General features: G+C 40.8%; 4 protein-coding genes across 4 annotated transcripts; 2 read left to right on the top strand and 2 right to left on the bottom strand.

Moving 5' to 3' along the window:
- Positions 1-91: 91 nt before the first annotated feature.
- EAE97_000576 (uncharacterized protein) lies at positions 92-2,411 on the bottom strand (the record flags this gene model as incomplete). The annotated part of the gene is made up of 3 exons (XM_038871086.1): positions 92-1,239; positions 1,546-2,279; positions 2,401-2,411. 3 exons carry the CDS (start codon positions 2,409-2,411, stop codon positions 92-94), a joined length of 1,893 nt encoding a protein of 630 aa, XP_038738447.1.
- A 5,249-nt stretch (positions 2,412-7,660) lies between these two features.
- On the top strand, positions 7,661-8,746 carry EAE97_000575 (uncharacterized protein; the record flags this gene model as incomplete). Its single annotated transcript, XM_038871085.1, has 1 exon — positions 7,661-8,746. The coding sequence occupies one exon, from the start codon at positions 7,661-7,663 to the stop codon at positions 8,744-8,746; it is 1,086 nt and encodes a 361-aa protein (XP_038738446.1).
- A 2,417-nt stretch (positions 8,747-11,163) lies between these two features.
- Positions 11,164-13,015, bottom strand: EAE97_000574 (uncharacterized protein; the record flags this gene model as incomplete). The annotated part of the gene is made up of 2 exons (XM_038871084.1): positions 11,164-11,624; positions 11,680-13,015. The coding sequence occupies 2 exons, from the start codon at positions 13,013-13,015 to the stop codon at positions 11,164-11,166; spliced, it is 1,797 nt and encodes a 598-aa protein (XP_038738445.1).
- Positions 13,016-15,493: 2,478 nt separating this feature from the next.
- Positions 15,494-16,999, top strand: EAE97_000573 (uncharacterized protein; the record flags this gene model as incomplete). The annotated part of the gene is made up of 5 exons (XM_038871083.1): positions 15,494-15,500; positions 15,600-15,784; positions 16,067-16,179; positions 16,286-16,346; positions 16,442-16,999. The coding sequence occupies 5 exons, from the start codon at positions 15,494-15,496 to the stop codon at positions 16,997-16,999; spliced, it is 924 nt and encodes a 307-aa protein (XP_038738444.1).
- Between the last annotated feature and the right edge of the window lie 517 nt (positions 17,000-17,516).

The following is a 17,516-nucleotide window of genomic DNA, read 5'->3' as shown; positions in this document are numbered from 1 at the left end:
AAAAACCAGTAAACACCCAATAACCATCGTGTGTGGAGGTATTATCATATGCAGAGTAAAGGAAATTCGTCAGGATAAAAAAAGAAAACATTTAGTCGACCTCCTCGATCTCAGCATCTTGAGCTGGTTCACCACCGGCACCACCAGCTCCACCAGCAGTTGCCTTCTTGATGGCTGCCTCAAGGTCAGCCTCTTGTTGTGCGTACTCCTCCTTGGTGGCTTGTTGGTTCTCGTCAACCCAGGCAACGATCTTGTCAACGCTGGCTTGCAACTCAGCCTTGGCAGCTGGGTCTGGGATAGATTTGGAGAGCTCGTGGTCAGCCTCAGACAAAGAGCTTCTGATTTGGTAAGCCTTGCCCTCAAGAGCGTTCTTGGCAGCAACACGCTCAGCTTCGGCCTCATCCTCAGCCTTGTACTTCTCAGCCTCAGCCAACATGCGCTCGATATCCTCCTTGGACAAGCGACCCTTGTCGTTGGTGATAACAATCTTGTTGGACTTTCCGGTTCCCTTCTCGAGTGCAGAGACGTTCATGATTCCGTTGGCATCAAGATCGAAGGTGACCTCAATTTGAGGAACACCACGTGGTGCAGGTGGGATACCAGTGAGCTCGAATTTACCCAAAAGGTTGTTGTCCTTGGTGCGTTGACGCTCACCCTCGAAGACTTGGATGAGGACACCAGGTTGGTTGTCAGAGAAGGTAGAGAAGACCTCAGACTTCTTGGTTGGGATGGTGGTGTTTCTTGGAATGAGCTTGGTCATTTGTCCACCAGCAGTCTCAATACCGAGAGACAATGGCGCGACATCGAGAAGGAGAATCTCGTTGGTGGACTTGGAAGAAGTGTCACCAGAGAGAATGGCAGCTTGAACAGCAGCACCGTATGCAACAGCCTCATCAGGGTTGATGGACTTGTTTGGCTCCTTACCGTTGAAGTAGTCGGTAATGAGCTTTTGGATACGTGGGATACGGGTAGAACCACCGACAAGGACAATCTCGTGGACTCTGGATTTGTCGATCTTAGCATCAGCGAGGACACGGTCGACTGGGGTGGTGGTGGAACGGAAGAGGTCCTGGCAGAGTTCCTCGAAACGAGCACGGGTGATGGAGGTGTAGAAATCGATACCCTCGAAGAGAGAGTCAATTTCGATGGAGGTTTGTGCGGATGAAGAAAGAGTACGCTTAGCACGTTCGCAAGCAGTTCGGAGACGACGGAGGGCACGAGCGTTGGAAGAAAGATCCTCTGTAAAATAGTATGTTAGCATATTGTAAATGAAGAATGTGAAAAAAAAGTGACTTGGTGATATCCAGTATTTCAATGTCTCAAAAAATCTCAACAATTGAAAACATTACAAATGTGAGTGATGCCTGAGCATACTACTCAATGTCTCAAAGAATCTTGACAATTGAAAGTATTGCAATGTGATTGCCGCCCCAGCATACTACTCAATGTCTCAACTATTTTCGACAATTGAAAGTACTGAATAGGGGGAGGGTGAAAGGGGGGGGGGGCGGGGAAGAAAACAGTGAAAGAAAGGGGAAAAACTACTTTTGTGCTTTCGTTTGAATTCATTAACAAAGTGGTTAACAAGACGGTTGTCGAAGTCCTCACCACCCAAGTGAGTGTCACCAGCGGTGGACTTGACCTCGAAGATACCCTCCTCAATGGTCAAAAGAGAAACATCGAAGGTTCCTCCACCAAGATCGAAGATGAGAACGTTACGTTCACCCTCAATCTTCTTGTCCAAACCGTAAGCAATGGCAGCAGCGGTAGGTTCGTTGATGATACGGAGAACGTTAAGACCAGCAATGAGACCAGCGTCCTTGGTGGCTTGACGTTGAGAATCGGTGAAGTAGGCTGGAACAGTGACGACAGCGTTGTTGACAGTTCCTCCGAGGTAAGCCTCAGCAGTCTCCCTCATCTTGACCAAGATCATAGAAGAGATTTCTTCTGGTGTGAATTGCTTGTTCTCTCCCTTGAACTCAACCTCGATAACTGGCTTTCCGGCACGGTCAATGACCTTGAATGGGAAGTGCTTCATATCGGCTTGAACCTCAGAGTCTGCGAACTTACGACCAATCAAACGCTTAGCATCGAAGACAGTGTTGATTGGGTTCATGGCGACTTGGTTCTTGGCGGCATCTCCGATCAGACGCTCGGTATCTGTGAAAGCAACGAAGGAAGGAGTGGTACGGTTTCCTTGGTCGTTGGCGATAATTTCGATTCTGTCGTCACGGAAGATACCTACACAAGAGTAGGTAGTTCCCAAATCGATACCAATACTACAAGACATGTTAGTAAATCTGTTTGTGGTGGTTGATGTCGTTGACCTCCAAGCTTCCAACTAGGAACTAGACGTGTAAGGCTGAAGGAGGGGTTGATGGACATGGAATGGTAACTTACGCTGGAGCCATGTTGTATTAATCTGGTTGTGTGTGTTTATGTGAATTTAAATAGTCGAAGTATCGTAACTTCTTTGGTCGCTTTTGTATGTGAAAAAAGAGAAGAAGAGTCGTTTGCAAAAGTGGTATCTTAAAAAGGTTTGTTTGAGAAATATGCAGAATGAAAAAGTTGGGTTGACTGTGAGACTTTTAAAGCGAAAAGTTCGATTCCAGCAGCTTCGATTCTGGAATCTTCTTTGCCTTAAACCGGTGGATATGGACGAAAGGAGAAGGCGGTGGGAAGCTCTAGAATTCACCATCACCTTCTTCGTACTTTGTAATGGAGATGGAAAGAATCCTCTAGATGTGATGGATTTGAATGATTACCATATTGAATTTTTAATATTTAATTACATACATATGAACATAATTATCGATGGAATAGGATGATATCATTTATTTACATGGGATATATTTTACATGGTGGTGGTGGTGGTTGTTGATGTACCTTACCTCAGCATTTGAATTTGAATATTGACCATACATTCAATTCATTCCATTTCTTTGATGATTCCATCTTTTTTTTTTTTTTTTTTTTGGCTCAATTGCCCCTCAATAGATATAGATGTATTAGGTAAGGTAGGTTATGTCACATGACTCACATCATACCTAGCCCTGGAGTCGTCCATAATCTATAGCCTCATAGCCTCATAGCCTCATAATTAGAACCACCCGGGCCACTAACCAACGAGCCAACCTTTTTTTTTTCTGTCTTCACTCTTATTCTACCGTCTTCTACCGCCTTCCCGCCCAATGACGTCGCTCAGTCTAACTTTTTTTTACCTTTGCCCAGATTTACTAATTGATTGATTAAAGTATCTCCACTCACATTTGACAGAAAGAAAGTTCACGAAACGATGGAAATCTTGATACTTGGACTTTCGACTTGATAGTAACTTCGTAACTCGACATCTGATAGGTGCATCAAGGTGCATCAAGGTGCATCATATCGTTCGTATTTAATATTGCTCCGCTCTATGCCGAAGCAAAGATGGTTGGTTGATACCTTTTTTGATCTCATCGTAAAATTCAATTCACAGTGAGTGTCGCAATTGAGAAGGGTGAAGGAAGCCCCACCAAATACTTATCACGTCACAATCAAATGATAAGGAATTTTTATATCGGCAAGTCAATAATGATAATGAAAAGTAGTGTGTGTCACTACATTATCTCGTTGTGAAGGGCAACCAAAGTGAAGGAGGTGAGTTTGAACTCTGAACTCTGGAGAACTCCAGCTACTTGAAGAGGCAGGCTCGCAGGCTATGGATTGAGGTGTAGCTGCATACAGTATGTCAGAAGTTGAATATCCAGACGACGAATCACTTCTATTCAATCTGTCACATCCGCAATGTAGCATTTCTGTCGATGCATCAACTCTTTTTAGATGCGGAATTCCCATTTAATATACTCCCTCTTTTCAACATCTCATATCCTGTCAATATCCTATTCCTCTTGCTATGTTACATTCTATCAATGTACCTTTTCCGTGCAATACACTATCCTCATGCAACGTCCCGGCTTCGTTCAGTAAATCACCTCCTTCCAGTACGCCTCTCCCCTAATTCCTTCCTGATGTCAAAGAGACTGTAATCTGTATATATTCTGTAATAACCTGATAATGATATATGGGGGAAACATGTACTATCTTTGCTAGTATACCAATGTCTCAGAGAAAGCTCTGTATATTGATCATCAAAACAGGCTACACTGTAGTCTAGATAACGAATAAGGAGAAGATATTCCTATGCTATGTATACCTAGTATGATACAATATTATTACTCCGCAAGATTCCAGAATATTTACTATATTCGTAGGTGCCCTTCTTCCTTACCTTGAGACCGCACCATTCATTAAGGTACATTGCAGAATTGAAAACAAACAAAAAAAGCTTCCGACCCCTACAGTGGTTATATGGATAAATTGTATAAAACGCTAATTGACTCATATTTAGCTGGGATATTGAAATACATAGATTCAATTAGTTTATTCTATTTGTTTTAATATTACTTTTAAAAACCTGTTTTGAATTAATTCTAGAAAATACTTTTAGGAATTATTATAAGAAATATCGTTTTTAATATTTTCTTATAATAAATACATTAAAAAAGAATAATATTCAAATTGATTAAAATAAAAAAAGTTAATCTATTATTACTTAATTCATTATTGATATCCTTAAATATTAAATTTACATTACCATCTACTATATTACTATCATCTTATATATTTAAATATCAAAAAAATAATTAAAAATCAATAAATCAAAATATACATTTTATATTATATTAATATAAAGTTTAAAGAAATTCGATCTTTTTTTCTTAAAGAAAAAGTAAATCTGATATATAAATAGATTTATTATATTATTAAAATACAAGTAACTTCTTAGAAACATTTTAATTGATTTCTTATTTTGATTATTGATTAAATTAATCAATTTATTCAATTTATAAATAAATCAAAAACAAATAGGTATATATTATATTAAAAAGTTACTTTTATATTATTTTGAAAAGAAGTAGGGGAGTTCACTATTTGATCTACTTTATATAAAATAGAATATAAATATTATATTACTTTTCGAAAATCTTTTATATCAGAAAATAATTAATAAATTCGATTATAATTTGTATTAGATTATATTTATTAAATTAAAAAATAATGAAATACTATTTTATAATTAAATGAAATATAAGTAATTATGAGATTATATAAAAAGATATATATTACATATTAAAAGAATAAAATTCTTAATTCTATATATATATTAGAAAAAGAATATAAAAAAGTTGAATAAATATTTTAAGACTGTTTTTTAGGCAAATCAAATAAAAAACCAAATATATTTTTTAAAAAAAAATTAAAATTCTATTAATACTAAATTTTATCAAATCTATATAATTGAATAAAGTTGAATTTGGATTATATATTTATATAAAATAATATACCAAATTATTCTATAGAAACTATTATTCAAACTTTTCTTAAAAAAGGGATTGAAAAAATGAATTGGCCTTTTTTTTCTTCTAATCTCAATTCTATTGAAAATAAATAAAATTGAATGAAAAAATAAATATAGAATTATTATTTTATTAATAAAATGAATTATAATATATTTAAAAAGATTTTTAAAAAAGCTTGGAAAATAATATTAAAAAACTATTTAATAGAATTGTTTAGAATTATAAAAGAATATTACAAAATAATAATTATAGTAAATAAAATATATATAAGATTTTAGTATAATTTAATATACTCAGATATTTCTTTATAATATTTTAGTATATTAGAGTTCGTTATATTAATTTTCAAAAAGTATAATATTTTGATTAATTAAAGTCTTTGTATATAAGGAAAAACACAGCCGCTTTTTGGTGTGTTTTATAATACTTACCCTTACAACCATCGTACATGACTTACTTGCATTACCCAATGTATGAAGACCATTCTCTGATCTGATCACCCACACCAACTTAAAAACGTATCACAAAATTGCCGCCAGCATTTTGCCACCCGCAATCCATTGCTTCGGCGGCAAAATCCCCTGGCAGTGGAGAACGCTTTAGAATTGATGTTGCAATAGCCGCCGGATCTTTACCCCTCTACCCCTCTCGTTCCCCTACATCATCTAAATCGGTGCAATTCTAGAGGCCTGAGATTCCTATTGAGTCTTCCGAGCTTCGTTAGGTACCCAAAGAAACCAAACGAAAACTCCAAAACTTCCTTGCCACCATATTTCGCAAGAAAAGGCATCAGCCTGGAAGTTTTCAAACCCACATCACTTCTTGGTAATAGAATCTTCTGGTCTGCGAAAATTTGTCCTGCAAAGACACAACAGTCACCGGGTTTGACTCAGAGAAGAAATTGAGCCTCATCAATTTGACTCATCGAAATGTGACACTGGTCTGACATTTTGTGCCACATCCATGAACCATCGGCCACTCTAGCCACATGTATTCAAATAGTCTTACCGAAACCTTGGAAGACACTGATGAGCCTCTATAATAACTCAGGTCAGTCTCTCTGTATTTTGACAAAAAAATTGACGAGTCATCCAGTAACAAACCGATTTGCCCATTGACGCCTTGCTGTCATCTTGAAATCAAAGATTGAGGCTTGGTGTAATATTTTGCTTGCAGCCTTCGGGGCCTAATATCTTACCACAACCTTCCTAAAGGAATGTATCATCCTACACTCATCCACAAGACAAGATCATAAGGATACATGTTCTTTCTGTCAAGAGAAATGCCTTAGATTAAAGGAGTCGCAGTGCATTATATCGTGGCAATAAAACTTATAGCCCTTTATTATATTGCAACGTTCCTGCATTATATTGCAAGAATTTTTGATGCCAAGCCACCCGGTAGTTATCATCTGGGTTGATTTACCTCATGGTTTAATATCGTGGGGAAAACGTGCGAATAGGTATATCCCCAGCGGCTTGGGAAATACAAGGAGGTGAGTGATGGGTGCTTGGGACCGGTTCATCAGCACAAACATTCTTCGGTCATATTTAGGAGGCGTACACAGCCTTGTACTAACGTTGCCTTATTGAGAAATGGTGACAAGAGTTGAAATCTTGTGGTTGGGACTGTGGTTGGGCGAAGTCAAACTGCGCCTTTCTACAAACGCTAAGATGCTAATCGAACCAATGATATCACCCGAGCTCAAACATACTGTCGACTTTCATTTCAAACAAATCTTATTTCTCCTCACATGTATATCAAACAAGTTCATCAAATATATTACAATGAAGTTCGGATGTCGGGTAACTAACAATATTACTTAAATCATTTAATCTCATTAATGTATTAGAACTGATTAGAAACTTTACTTCGCCATGGGCAGATTTGAAGTCTAATCCTAATATTACCTAGACACAAAGCGCTAATGATTGAGGAATGTTATTGTGAATATAATAAGTACTTACTGGCCAGTTGGAAATTTTGACTTCATTTTCATAAATTCATAACATTCACAACATTCACGATTCAAGCCAATCTGAGCACCAATTAAAAACATTCATCACTCATAGTATAGGACAGGACAGGACAGGACAGGACAGGGAGAGCAGTTACAAGTCATCATCACGTTACACTCAAACATGCGTTTTATAATCTAAAGATCTTCAGCCTTACCATCTCCGATCTACGACATCTTACACTTTACACCCCACCTTCCTATTCTGGTACACAACTTTGATACGTTCAACAACTTTATCATGTCTTTTAATTCTCAAAACCATGGCAGTGACCTCAAACGTAAGAGCGGTTTGTTGGGTAGTATCCGCGATAAGCTAGGTCGTTCAAAGAGTACCGCACCATCCAAAAGTCCATTATCCTTCCCAAGAGGAATTCCAGATAATGCTCCCCCACCAGCTTATACTTCTACATCTCCAATATCACCCACTTCGTACAACCAGACATCTCCGTCGTACAATCATGCTCCTGCGGCTTACAGTAACGCTTCCACAGCATACACAAATGCTTCTACATTCTATAGCAGCAACACTTTCGCATCACGCCACTCCTCTACAGTTCCAAATACTGCGGGAACTATCCCACAACATGATCTCGATGGGTCACCGTATGCTCTTCTATCTACATTTGATACAGTCCTTCTCATCGATGATTCTACTAGTATGGGATGGTACACTCACCCTACGGCTTGGGAACAAGTTTTCTTCGCCCTTCAAACTATAGCACCAATCATCACTTCCTACGATGCTGATGGAATCGACGTTTACTTCATGAACCACAAAAGTAAACACAAGGGTAATGAAAGTGAAGGCGTCGCTGGTACCGGATACTACAACATCCAAAACGCAGCATCAGTAGAAGAAGTATGGTCGATAGTAGACAAACCCCAAGGCATAACCCCCACCGGCAAACGCATCCGAGACATCCTCTCCCCCTACATGAAGCGCGCCAAGAAGGAACTTAAAGCAGGACGAGAAGTCAAACCATTAAATCTCATCGTCATCACCGACGGCGCTGCTTCCGACGACCCGGAATCGGAAATCGTCAAAGTAGCCCGCGAGCTCGATGATCTCGATGCACCGCTCACCCAAGTGGGCATTCAATTTTTCCAGGTTGGAAAAGTGGCAGAGGCCAAACAAGCCCTGGAGGATCTGGATGATGCGTTGGAGCATCGATATAAGATTAGAGATATGGTTGATACTGTTACGTGGAATGGAAGAGATACCGAAGCGGGATTGACGGGAGATGGAATCGTCAAGGCGGTGTTGGGTGCGATTATCAAGAGACTTGATCATAAACCTGCGAGTGGAGAAATCCCTAGGAACTAATGGTTTTCTTTTCTTTTCTTACTCTTGTTTCTTCATGCTTGGTTCGTTAACTTGGCTGCCCCACAGTATTTAACTCATCTCTTCGCTTCTCTGTATATTTTATCTATTTCCTCACATAGCTTCACTTTCTTGCGCGCATGGGATGGGTTAGCATACACACGTGTGTGTGTCTCTTTTATGATATTGGGCGGGGCTTAAGGGCGTTATGGTAAAGGAAAACTTGTGGAATCACTCGAGAATATCGTGGTGGTTGGGATCGTCATCTGGTTTCTTATTAGAGAGGTCGATATGGGTATTTTTTAATCCTTAATGAGTAATCTTTACATTTATTGTGTATTTATTCTTTTGTGTGTATACGTGTATGTGTGTGTATTTATTCACTTACTTACTGACTTGCGAGCTTTTTTGGTGTGATATGTGGCTTGTGGCATGTAAGTGGATAATTCTAGACCTAATATTCAAGATAGCGGGGGGATATGTTGTACCTACTTTTGAGTTGTAGTAGATGGTAGGGGATAGAAAGAGAGGGGAATATAGAAAAGGGGAGTAGTATGCGTACTAGGATTTGATATGGGCGAGCGGAGATGGAATGAGCAACGCTGGAGGGAAAAAGAAGGAAGAAGGAGAGATGTGTAGGGTTTGTAATAGTGGTTGTGGTTTTGATTGTAGATTCACTGCTTACAATATTTGAGATAGAGTTAGGAATCAGCGGGTGATAAATGCAGAGATAGATGAATAAGTAGGATGGGTTTAAGAGAGCCTTGGAGATGCATTGGTGCGGGATGTTGGTTATGCTTGATGATTCTTTATACTCTTTGAGTGATATCCATAGCGCAGTTATTTTTATATATAAAATCATTAAGACATCCGAGTATATGCATAGCACTGCACAATATATCACATTATATCACTCACATTATATCACATTATATCACATCGCATACACAACACCAAACAAAACCATAAAATTAAATAAAAAGTTCACTGAATTTCTGCAAATCTGCTTCCTATCTATCTATCTAAGCCATGGCATGCCATGGCATCCATTCCATATTCCGCAGTCTTCTCTACCCCCAAGCCTATTCAGAAAAGCATCCAAACGAGCTCCAAACTTTGTCGACGCGGAAGAAACGCGATGTAGAGGAAAAGACATACCAGAACCCAGAATTCGCAGTCCCACAGCAGAAAAAGAAGAGAAGAAGAGAATTTCATGAAACTTTTTCGAGGGTGTGGTTTTTCGTGCAAGCAGATGGAGATGGGTATGTGGTTTGAATGATTTGCGCTATGGTTCATTCATTCGTTCATTAGAGAAAAGGAAAAATAAGAAAAGAAAAGAGGGAAAGAGAGAATTTTCGTGGAATACTAAAAGATCGAGATAATTCCTGCTCCTTTCCGGTAATATACTCAAGTAGATTACGGGATAGGAATGAATGGATGGATCGAAACTACCTAGTTCGAGAATTCATGTTTTCCATCACCGCATCTGAAATGCTTTCCGCGTGTGTAGAGTACGAGCAGAGGTCATCAGATTGGAAAGCAGGAGATTCGAAAGAGGAGGTTTGTTTGGTGTTTCATTCATTCCCAGGAGAGAAGAAATATGTGGTGATCGAGAAGTAGGGATGAATATCGTCGTTGGGATCCGGATGTGTGTTTTATTTCCAGATTATTGCTGTTGATGAGAATAGAAGTTCGAAGTTTGAGGTTTGAAGTGTCGAGAGTAAAGACAAATCAATAAATCATCAAATTCTCATCCGTTGGAAATCGAAACGCCGCATCGAGAATGAAGGAGGAAAACATCGGATCCAGAGGAAAAGTGAACCATCGAGCCGCCAAGTTTGGATTTCCCAATCGAGAATGCGCGCGCGAGAAATTGGTAATGTGAAGGCGTTGAAAGGAAACTGTTGTACAGATCGAAGGTTGCGGGATTGTCTGTCGGATGAGAGAAGAGACGTGGGTGCTTCGATAATAGGTGGGGTAGATATGTTGAACGCCGGATGAAAGAATTGAAGGTGGAATAATAGCGTGTCCTAGGAAAATAAAAGACGGGATGAAAACTTTTTGGGGAGGGACGTAGGTGAGTGGATATTTGGGGTCGAAAACGAGAAGAGTAAGGTGATCGTAAACCGAAGGATCTCCTGAGATACCTTGGGGAAGTGAGAGTCGAGAGTGTAGTCGTAATATGAATTTCCCACAAGAGTCATGCAAATCCCAAGAGATGACAAGAGAAAAGCAGGAAAGATAAACTTTCGTAGGAAAGAACAAGTCGATGATGATGAGGGGTAGTATTGTACGCTATTGAAATACTCTGAATAGATGATGTTGACAGTGGCTCATCAGTTTGGACCAAAATGACGGAAGTTGAAAATGATGACGATCTATTTGCGAGAAATTTGTGCGTGGGACTGTACGAAGACTATTTAAGTCATAAGAAGAACACTTGCCTTGTGCAAGCTCTTTGCGATGATGGTGATCGAATTGTCATCGCGCATTGTGATAGATGGGGTCATGACAAGCTTGAGGCGCTTCTGCTTCGTCTGCAGCTGGTATGGATTATCTCTTGGATGGTCCTTGGCGATCATGGTGCCGGCTGTGAACTTGTTGCCCAGAAGCTCGGGAAATATGACCTGGAAGCTCAACTTTGCAGTCCACATTCTGCAGGAAAGATCCATGGAAGCGATGATGATCGCACCAAGATCGGTACCAGCCTTTGACTTGGAGGTTCCCTCATTCATGAGAGGTCCGAGAATGTCTCGAAGATGCTTCGTGTGATTGGTGAGCGCATCATTTCGAAATTTCGCGAAATCGGGAGCGTTGATCACGGACTTGACAACGGCGGATTGCTCAGCGACAAGCTTTTGACGCTTCTCTACAGAAGCCACTGGTAGTTTGTATTAGTATTTGTAACATTGCAGCATGAAATCGATAGTACTCACATGGTCTAGCTGAAATTTGCTCTCTGATGCTTGCAAGATGTGCAGCAACGCTGTTATTGTATTGCTCGAAAGTCTTGAGGCTCATGATATTATCGAAACAGTAACTCATCGCCATTCTCATGACAAACCAGAATCGAGTATTCTCGCTGCTCAAAAGAGCCATGACATGGCTATGCGCACTCTGAGGATCATTGTATGTAAGCTTGGTCATGTAATTCCAGAGAGCTTGATTGGAGCTAGCAATTGCGCGATCTTCTTGAATGTTAGGAATGCAACAATATGTGCGAGCCCATCCTTCGGCCAGTGCAAAAATTTCACTGAAATCTTTTGCGAAGGCGACACTGAGCTCGTGAACACTGGGAATGTGCGCAGCTGGTTCTCTGTATGGAACAAGTGGAAGTTGGGAGCGATGGTGATTGATAACGGTCTCGGTCTCACTGTTAAGATTGTTTCTTAAGTTTGAGATGGACTGGACGTTCTCCAAAGCACTATCAGGAACTGCAACGGACACGGATGCCTTTACGCGGTTATACTCCTCTTGTGTGGGGGATGCTTGACCTCCAACAGCGGCGCTTTCCATAGCGGCAAGCGAAGCTCTTGATAGGCGTGCCATCGATGTTGAACCATTACCACGGTAACCGGAGCGTGAGTTGCTATAGGATGATGGGGCTTCCAATCGGAGTTGTGATTGTGATCGTCCGTTGAGGCTTGGGAGGCCGAGTGGATTTGGGTCACCTCTTTGCTGAGACGCAGGTGGGTGGGAAGCAAGCCAAAGGATTCTCTTTCCGTTCAACTGGTTTTCCTTCAACTGTAACTCCTCGCGTTGGGAGGCAATGATGGCAAGTAATTCGCGTTTGCTTGGCTCGCCAGATTCATCACCGGACTCACTGTAAGCTTCCTGAAGCTGGGACTCGAGGTCTCGGAGCTTGGTCTGGTAAAATTCGACGCTTTGAGTGACGAAAACTTGTTGGGCTGCGAAATCGACGAGAAACTTTTGAAGCTCAGCACCGATGTTATCTTGTACTGATTGCGGGATTGAAGTAGTATCGCGAACGGTTCGGATGATCTGTGTGATTCGGGATTCCATCCAGTCCTGAAGACTTTGCGATCGATTGCGGTTATCAAAGACCTCTGCTCTATGTCCTCGAGGTGGCGGTGGGCTGGTAAGGGAGACTGAGCTGCCCGAGATACTTCCTCTCTTGTTATGATTTGCAGGCTGAGAAGAAACGAACTGCGAAGTCGTGGGATCCATGGACTCGGAACGGTTCATCGAGGCCCGAAGGTCTGCTTCGCCCGACTTGCGAGAAGGTCGCGATCTAGCAGGTACGAGCGACATTATTAGTGATAGTAGTTATCGATTATGAATAATAGTAATAGTAGTTGAATGTATAGTTTAAAGGAACAGAGCGCGAGCCCTAGAAGAATTGAGAAAGTGTGAGGCGCAAAGAGATTTGACTTGTCTCTGCTGCTGTAGGAAAAAGGAAGGTAGAAGAACTTGAGTGCGCGGAACGGAGGATGATAAAAAAAGTAATCGAGGTTGGTGGGGATATTGTTTGGAGGGGTCCCACTAGCTGAAAAGTTTTTCTTTGAAGTGGAAGAAATAATATGAATTTTGAAAGTGAAGAAAAATGGAGCCATGAATCCAGGAGTGAAATTAAAGGGAGAAGCCACCCTACCAATGCTAGGATTCTCTTGGTCTCCAAGGGAACCAGTGAATTCACGACAACGAATAACAATGATATCGGGAGATGAAGTGCGGGGGAACATTCATCGCCATGACAAAGCAACAAATCAAAAACGTGCGACTGCAGCTTTATGTGTTGCTCCATTTATGTTCATCAAGTATTGGAATTTCTATGACAGCTACGGAATGCTCACTGGGCATTTGGGATATCATTCTCATATGAACAAGTGTTATATGTCTATGGAAGCATGAGTGATTTATGGGAATGTTTGGAAACTATTTCCAATGTATGTAAATAAATGATATGTATCTGTGGAAGCCCTCTCAATCAATGCTGTTGACGAGATGAGACGAGTGTTGCTCAAAATGGCCTCATTGATGGCGCAGCGATGAGCATATCAAGGAAACTACTCCCGTGTGACAAAAATCTTGTAGTACCATATGTCATCAAAGTAGAACTAGTACATTTGACGTTGAATAAAATGAACTTGGGATGAACAGAAGGCAGAATAATAAACCAAGGCGGTCTACAAAGGAAATAGTTGAAAATTTGACACTAATCAAAAAACTCGCGTCGAGTTCGGCTATGGACCAATCAATGATGAAATTGAAGGCAAAAGGGGTTTGAGAAAACCACAAGAGCTTTCAACAATGTCCAGCTATTGTCTTTAAAAAAAGTTGTTTTGAGAAAAGAAAAATGCTTTTGAAAGATTCAAAGTACATACCCATCCTCATTGCCATACGTAATCAGGCTATCATCAAAAGAATGCGACTTGATCCTAGTATTGTAAGAAGGTGCGCTAGTATGTATAAGTATTGGGGTTTATCATACTTCAAGCTAGCTCTAGACTGAGGAGTACCATAGAGTGGAGAGGGAGGTCCTGGTTCTGGGATTTGGTACTGTTTGTTAAATACGTTAGCATTGTGCGCAGTAGCAAGGGAAGGTCGCAAGTTGAGCTCTACGTTAGGATTGAAATGTGGAATAACTTTTTACTTACCATCTTGTAAAGTATTTGTTTGTGATTTGATTATTGAAGAGAAAATCGAGTAAGTAGTATTGATTGGAGATTTGTAGAAAGGTTGAGGTGGTGGTAGAGTTGTTGAAGAGAAAGAAATAATAAAGAATGGAAAGTGTTGTGGGAAGAAGAAGGAAAGATAAAGATCAAAAGGTGAGGGGTACTAGAATCAGGCATTGCGTTCAATTCACCCTAGTTAGATTGGGGTTAGGTAGCTACCCAATTATCAATTGAGCTTAGGTACTTGTGATCAAACGTGGCGTGAGGCAGCAAAGTACCTAGGTAGTCACAAAGCTCTGGGAGTGTTCAGAGTCATGAAGTGAATATTGGTCCAATTTGATAATCTTCAATGACAGCTTTGGTATCTTTACACAAGCTCAATGGCCACCAAAAGGATATAATCTCCAGGACACTTGTAGACATGACTCTCACATCTTCCTTCATCACATCACTATCTTGATGTTACTTATTAGGCATTTGATGGTTTGCCTCTGTGCAAATCTAACTCTATCTAATCCTGAATCTACTAATGCATGTCCACAGCTACCATGATTCTTTGTATTTTGCGTACACAGATGCTATGGCTATGTCACTGCTAATAAAACTTGTCTATAATACTTGCATATAGTGCTTAATTTTGCCATTGACTTATCACAACAAGACTGAACTTTGTCTTAATCGTTCTGCAACAGAATGCCAAAATACTCTTTTGACTTGAGTCTGGTCTCATCTACAGCAAATCTAAATTCATTACAAACATCTTGCCAGCACTTCTTTGGTACAAGCTAGTCATTCCTACCGTCATTCTACAACAGTCACTCATCAGTCCCATCTGGCATGTACGTTGTTACTGGTAGCTTGCTTCTGTCGGTTGACTGACGTTCCTCTTCTCTTTCATTGCTCTAAATACTGTCATCTCTGCAATCTGGCTTGTTGTTGACTGTCTAGAATTGTCTTCATCACTGTTGAAAATAGCCATTGGTCCTGGGGCAGATCCCTCTTTGTGCCTATCATCAGTTCTTTACTAATTTATACTAACCACTATACTAGCGCAAGTAGAAGACATTCTCTTGATTCTGAAATCTACGAGCGCCGATAAATTCAACCCCACAAAATGAGCAGTAAGTCGCAATCCGTGCTATTCGCAGAGGCTTTTTCCGTTAGCAGCAATAGACACCAAGCATCTACAGGAACGAACTGAAGCTAATAATAAGTATTAGTAACAGAAATCCTGTATCTAAGTCTCAATCTCCGAATTTATAGACCTTTTGATATCGAAACTTTGTCCGACGTCGGAATACCAAGCGACCAGCCCACGCCATCTACTCATATACCGAATCACTACAAAGTCATTGCTTCAAAACAGCAGTCACCTAGACCTGAAGTCTTTGAGAGGCTCGAATCGGTGATCTTTTTGGTCTTGACAAGACGCAAACCCTTGAAGAGAGAATTATCGTACCTGCAGCTCGATCACCTGTCCTGGTGACCCATCGAAGTTCCCCCCTGGCTTCTGCTGTTCTATTAGAAGGCAGAATAATTAAACAGAGAATTAGATAAATTGGTAGATCTTTGATGAACAGCGAACTAATTCTGGTACCTACCATGCCAGCAGGCTCAAATGGATCGAGAATCGATTTCACGAAGCTGGACTGCGATTTCGTTGGCACGCGGCTGACACAATTCATAGCGACCTCAGCAGATATTACGAATATCGCGCATTGCTACAAAAGAGTCAGATGTCTTCCCGCCAGATTCTCTGTCAATAAACGCGCCAGGGAAAGACGAGTTTTCCCCACCGCAGTTAGTTCACCTGATAGCGAGGTCCCAATGCCGATCATATCTTCGAATATAGTTATTAGATGTGCGGCAATAGAGAATGGCACTTTGAAGTTCAGAGAATTCATAGCTTCGAGGTCGGTAATGATGGCTCTGCAGCAGATATCGAAGCTATTCCTTTGACAACTATGGTATACAAGCGGTGGTTCTAGATATCCACAAGTTTACACTTCACAACTCCTCTGCATCTTCGACAATATCCATTTATTGATGTACGCGGGAGAAGACAGCAATCGGTCTGAATATCACATCGCCACCAAAATCCAGCGCACGAGTAGCATATCTCCTTAGCGTCGCTTCCAGAGCAGTCCGCCATCTTTCACACGCTTTGATACAAGCGTTGATGTTCACATTTACTGCTAGTCATCTCGCGCAGAAGCGTTGGCCAAGCATCAAAGACTCTGATCTCCAGTCTACAAGGGTAGCCTGGGGTTTACACCCACTGGCACACTTTATTATCAGTGAGCTGAATCAGAAGCATGCCAGTAATGATGCGCTATTAGCAATAGAATGCAAGCCAACCGTTCAAAAGATACATCTAAACTCTACCATACAAGCAAATACCAAACAGGGACTACGCGAACGGAAGGAACACAACTTAGCAACACCACAGCTGCACGAGCAGGTATTTCCACTGTTTAGACAAGAAGAGCGAAGGATCAAGCAACAGCACTTGACCAGAAGAAAATCTGTTACCAGTCGAGTATCCTACGAAGTTGCCTTTATAGCAATAAAGTCTGCTACGGCTGAACTACGACAAGCTTCGGACGGCCGGAGGATATAGCTGGAGAGTATACAACGAGTACAGAGGCGATCGAAAGTTAAGCGGTAGGGCAGTAACAGGTCAATTCATTCAAGCGTTATCATTTGTCTTTACTGTGTATGCGCGTCGATCATTTCCAACGAGATCATTCGTGGCCTGCACAGCCAATCTCATCTCACATGACACTCACAATCCTAGCTCTCCAGTCGTCAACTAGATCCCACGTACAAAAACCTCTAAATGTATCCTGAAGCTCGAGCACTGATGATGAGGTGTTATAACAACTCATATCACGTCTTTTCCCAGATGCAGCGTTCTATTGGATATCCCCGAATAGCAGTTACAGCAAGGAAACATCAATAGGTATTAAATGTCAAATAGAAGTAATTTTAATGACTTATATTGTGACTTCGCCTGTACATAATTTCGCCAGTGTCTCGTGAAATGCTATGATTTCTGTGATAGTGCGTAATGGTCTCTAAACGCAAACATCCACATCAGTCTCTCATATCTACCCAAATGTTTCACTACGATGCTA

The sequence above is a fragment of the Botrytis byssoidea genome (assembly GCF_014898295.1).
Source record: "Botrytis byssoidea strain MUCL 94 chromosome Unknown BBYS_001, whole genome shotgun sequence".
In the NCBI taxonomy this organism is placed as follows: domain Eukaryota; kingdom Fungi; phylum Ascomycota; class Leotiomycetes; order Helotiales; family Sclerotiniaceae; genus Botrytis; species Botrytis byssoidea.
The sequence above is the reverse complement of the archived record's forward strand: the minus strand, read 5'-3'. Positions and strand labels throughout refer to the sequence as shown.